General features: G+C 47.1%; 1 protein-coding gene across 1 annotated transcript; it reads left to right on the top strand.

Moving 5' to 3' along the window:
- Positions 1 to 546: 546 nt before the first annotated feature.
- LOC311316196 (retinal homeobox protein Rx1-like) lies at positions 547 to 3,414 on the top strand (the record flags this gene model as incomplete). The annotated part of the gene is made up of 3 exons (XM_084447003.1): positions 547 to 835; positions 2,084 to 2,337; positions 2,971 to 3,414. The coding sequence occupies 3 exons, from the start codon at positions 547 to 549 to the stop codon at positions 3,412 to 3,414; spliced, it is 987 nt and encodes a 328-aa protein (XP_084303129.1).
- Positions 3,415 to 4,444: the final 1,030 nt, after the last annotated feature.

Here is a 4,444-nt window from a genome sequence, read left to right as displayed (position 1 = left end):
GTAATGTAATGTAATGTAATGTCATATCAGGGATGGGACTGTATCAGGGAGGAGAATATTCAATGTAAAACATAGGGAATGATTTCGATGTAATTTTAGGAAAGTTACATACAGTATGGTGCCTGTTTGATCATAACACATGGAAGCTGCTGTGCTTGATGATTGATAATTGATCATTAAACTCAATTTGAACACTTTTTTAATTATTATTATATATTTATATCAATCGCCACTTTCATTTTTATTATTCATGGACTTTTTAACGGAAAACAATAAGCGAGAGAATGAAGGGAAAGTATGTTTTGGGATAAAGTCTTGTCTCACTTATTCTCCCCCGTTTTGCAGCCTGGACATTGATCCCAACAGGAGAGGTCGTTGAGAGACGCCAACCTGCCACCCTCCGTCCTCATGCCCTCCCCCAGCGCATGTGAGGACTGATCACTCAGGACGCTGCTACGTGTTTTGGTTGCATCTGGTGGCGTTTCGTCCTGAAGAAGAGAGAGAGAGAGAGAGAGAGAGAGAGAGAGAGAGAGCAAGTGAGCTCGGATGCATCTATCAATGGATACCTTGGGAATGGTGGACGACGGCTGCCTGTCGCCAGACAACTATGACATGGTGAAAGGAGGGGGTTCGGGCGTGGGCGGCCGGGTCCACAGCATCGACGTCATCCTGGGCTTCAGTAAGGACCAGGACCCCCTGCTGAGCCCCGTGGAGGACGTGGGGGGCCACAAAGTAGATAACGGGGACCTGGAGGAGCCGGGCAAGCAGGTTGCCTCAGACCCCTATGGACACCTGCCCAGCCTGATAGACAGCACGCAACACTCGGCCTACCACGGTGAGTCCCTCAGTCACAAACTCTCCTACAGGAGAGGAAAACTAACAAACCTCATCATTCATATCTCACTTTGTTGTTCAGCATCAGTCCAACTCGTTCCCAGTCCGTCCCCATGACAGGCCTACTCTATCACTGCTTTAAGCTCCCCCCATGCAGTAGGTCACGTAGACTCCCAGACCAGCTATCCCCCCCCCAGGCTCTGGTTTGACACTCATGTAGCTTCCTTCTAAATGAAGCCTCGATACTGGTTCTGTATGGTAGTGGGGTTTGACTTCAGCTACAGTATTCCTTTTTAGGTGTTCTGAAAGACAGAGGATGTTGGTAGGCAGATATAGAGTGAAGACAGATATAGATTGCTGGATCATTCTTTGCATAGTTTTGGGGAAGATTTAGCAGTTTGGGATATTTTGATTACTAGTGTATACTAGTTATGCTCAATAATTTGAGTTTCAAGGGCAAGTTGATGTTGCACGTGTGGCGTTAATGGTGGAGCTGAATGTCAAACGTTGACATCACACCACTATCCAGGGATTTCGGTCGCATCAACATTTTGTGTTCAGGATGAGTGGACCAATGAGGGATTATTGTTGAGTGCATGTTGTTCAGTGGTTAAAAAAACAACGAGTAGTATGCATCTTGAGGGGTGTTCACTCCACAGCCAATGATCTGGTGATTGTCTTGATTGAGTCAATTCCAAATTGATTAATGAGCTTTGATCCACCATGTGGTTCATTTGCCCTTAAACCATTTATTTGAAAATACTCTTCCTGGATTAAAGATTTGCCATGTGGAGACTTACATTTACCAGGTAGCATCTGTCACTGTGAGATTACTTCTAGCAAGTTTGCAGCAAAGACATTATGTCAGCTGTTAGTGTATAAGGCTGGATCTTGGATTCACTTTCACAAACCCAGTAGGAAAACATTGGGAAAAATGCATTATTTGCATTATTACTTGTGATAAGCAAGAGTAACATTTGCAGTGTCTAGCGGGCGAATATGTATTATATTTCTGTATGTAAAAAAAAAAGAAAAAGGAATGGGTGCAAACTACAAGAATTCAGTGGAATGTTGTCCAATGTGCTGAAGTTTTACTGTACCTCTATGACAAAACTGAAGTTTGTACCAGTACCATATGACTTTGCTATCATACCTATCAGTCTCCTTCCTTTTCATGAGAAGTGACTACTTCCTTTACACAGTAGAGACCAATATCAGAGTTGGAATGGTTGTCTCTCCCTCTCTTCAGAGTCAGACCTTTTCTCCAGTGAGAAGTGCGAGGGGGAGATGAGGGACCTCCAGAAGGAGGTGGACAGCGATGGGAAGTCTCCAGAGCCCGCCGAGGAAGACCACCCCAAGAAGAAGCACCGACGCAACCGCACCACCTTCACCACCTACCAGCTCCACGAGCTGGAGCGAGCCTTCGAGAAGTCCCACTACCCCGACGTCTACAGCCGCGAGGAGCTGGCTATGAAGGTCAACCTGCCAGAGGTCCGCGTGCAGGTACGGAGCTTCTCCTAATTTCATGAGCAGCCTTGAAGTCGGGGATAATCAACGACTGTAGTATCAACGACTTTTGAGTTGTCTACCAAGACACGATAATATGGGTGTTATAAACCTAGAGATAATAGACTGAAGTAAATGTGTTGTGGTCCTGGTACAGAATCTTGTGATCATTTTATCTTTGCGGTACCCATTACATTACATTACAATAATTTAGCTGACGCTTTTATCCAAAGCAACTAACAATAATTGCATTTAACGTAGGAAAAGCCAATGTACTACTACTTGCCAGAACTCACAAGTGCATCTCCTTTCTAAAACAAGTGACTAAGAGCATAATCTAGTGCTGAAGGCAAAGTGCAAGAATAGCAATCTAAAAATACAATAGGTGCTTAAGAGGGAGGATCATGGTAGTACTTCTTGAAGAGGTGAGTTTTGAGCCTGCGACGAAAGATGGGCAGTGCCTCTGCTGTCCTGACGTCAGTGGGAAGTTCGTTCCACCACTGCGCGGCCAGGACAGAGACGAGCCGTGACCGTGCCGATGGACCGCAGGGGCCTCGGATCGAGTGACGGGGCAACCAGTCGCCCCGAGGTAGCCATGTATCTCACGCCCCGCATGGTGCTTCTCCCTAGGTGTGGTTCCAGAACCGCCGGGCCAAGTGGCGCCGTCAGGAGAAGATGGACACCAGCAACATGAAGCTCCACGACTCGCCCATGTTGTCCTTCAACCGGCCGCCCATGCCCTCCAACGTTGGGCCCATGACCAACCCGCTGCCCCTGGACCCCTGGCTGACCTCCCCCATCTCCAGCGGCCCCCCGATGCACAGTATCCAAGGGTTCATGGGGCCGGGGCAGGGCCTGCAGCCCGCCTACCCCAGCCACGGGTTCCTCAACACCCCCCCCGGCATGGTCCAGGGCATGCAGTCCATGCCGCCTCCGCCCTACCAGTGCGCCCCCAACTTCAACGACAAGTACCCCATGGAAGACGTGGACCAGCGGAGCTCCAGCATAGCGGCGTTGAGGATGAAGGCCAAAGAGCACCTTCAGTCCATGGACAAAACATGGCAGCACATGTGATGACATCCGGGTTAAGACCAGGCAGCAGCACATGTGATGACATCTGGTTAAGACCAGGCAGCAGCACATGTGATAACATCCGACCAGACAGCAGCACATGTGATAACATCCGGTTAAGACCAGGCAGCAGGCCACGACATGGTGACACTCCGTGAGGATGTTACCACCGCTACAAGTGAATGTATGTTTACAAGTGATTTCTCGGTCTCGTGACCCGACGGAAAGGAAACATCCGACGGACGGAAAGGAACCTTGAAAGCTCATGGTATGACTTTGGGGAATGCGGACAAGATTTGACAATCGTTTTTTTTTCTTCTGGATGCAACTGGGCTTGTTACGGATTTCAGTGTATTGTTGATTGTTCGCGTGCGATGAATGAGCTCCCTATCAGTGCTAAGGGTGCTACTGTTGAATTCTATGAATGAAATGTATCTTTTAAAAATAAACATTTAAATCCTTTTTTTTTATAACAATCTGAAAAAAAAGCAACCACACACATTTGAATTGCACACGATTTGATTTAGATAATCTCTCTACTACACATATGGAAAGAAATACAATTTGTAGAACAGCTCATTTTCATGGAAGGAAGGCCAATGCTTAAAATGTCAGATGGAGTTGGCGTTAATAAAGAGTGGTGCCAAGCACGCATATACAGGCTCGTTAGGCTGTAGTATGATAGTGAATGGCCCAGCTGGAGGAATCCTCCTTGTAGGGTTAGGCAGTTCATATCCGGTAGTCACACAACATAATCTGTCTAATTTAGGCAGACAAGCATACATCTGAACATCTTCTTGACGCCTTTAAAGTGATAAGCTCCTGGATTCACCATCAATGGGCAGCTGGCCTCAGATGACCCCGGCACTCAGTATTCAATGGCTAAGACCAGAGCCCTGCTCAATCTCTAAAACAAAAGAGGGTTACTCTCTGCTTCAGATAATACTTCTATGTCATCACTGCTTCGTATGCACATCCACATAAGGCAGGATTGATTTTTCGATGCATCGTTGGCGAGATGCTGGCGACAAAG

The sequence above is a fragment of the Borostomias antarcticus genome (genome assembly GCF_949987555.1).
Source record: "Borostomias antarcticus genome assembly, chromosome: 12".
NCBI lineage: Eukaryota > Metazoa > Chordata > Actinopteri > Stomiiformes > Stomiidae > Borostomias > Borostomias antarcticus.
This window is presented reverse-complemented; position numbering and strand designations above follow the sequence as displayed.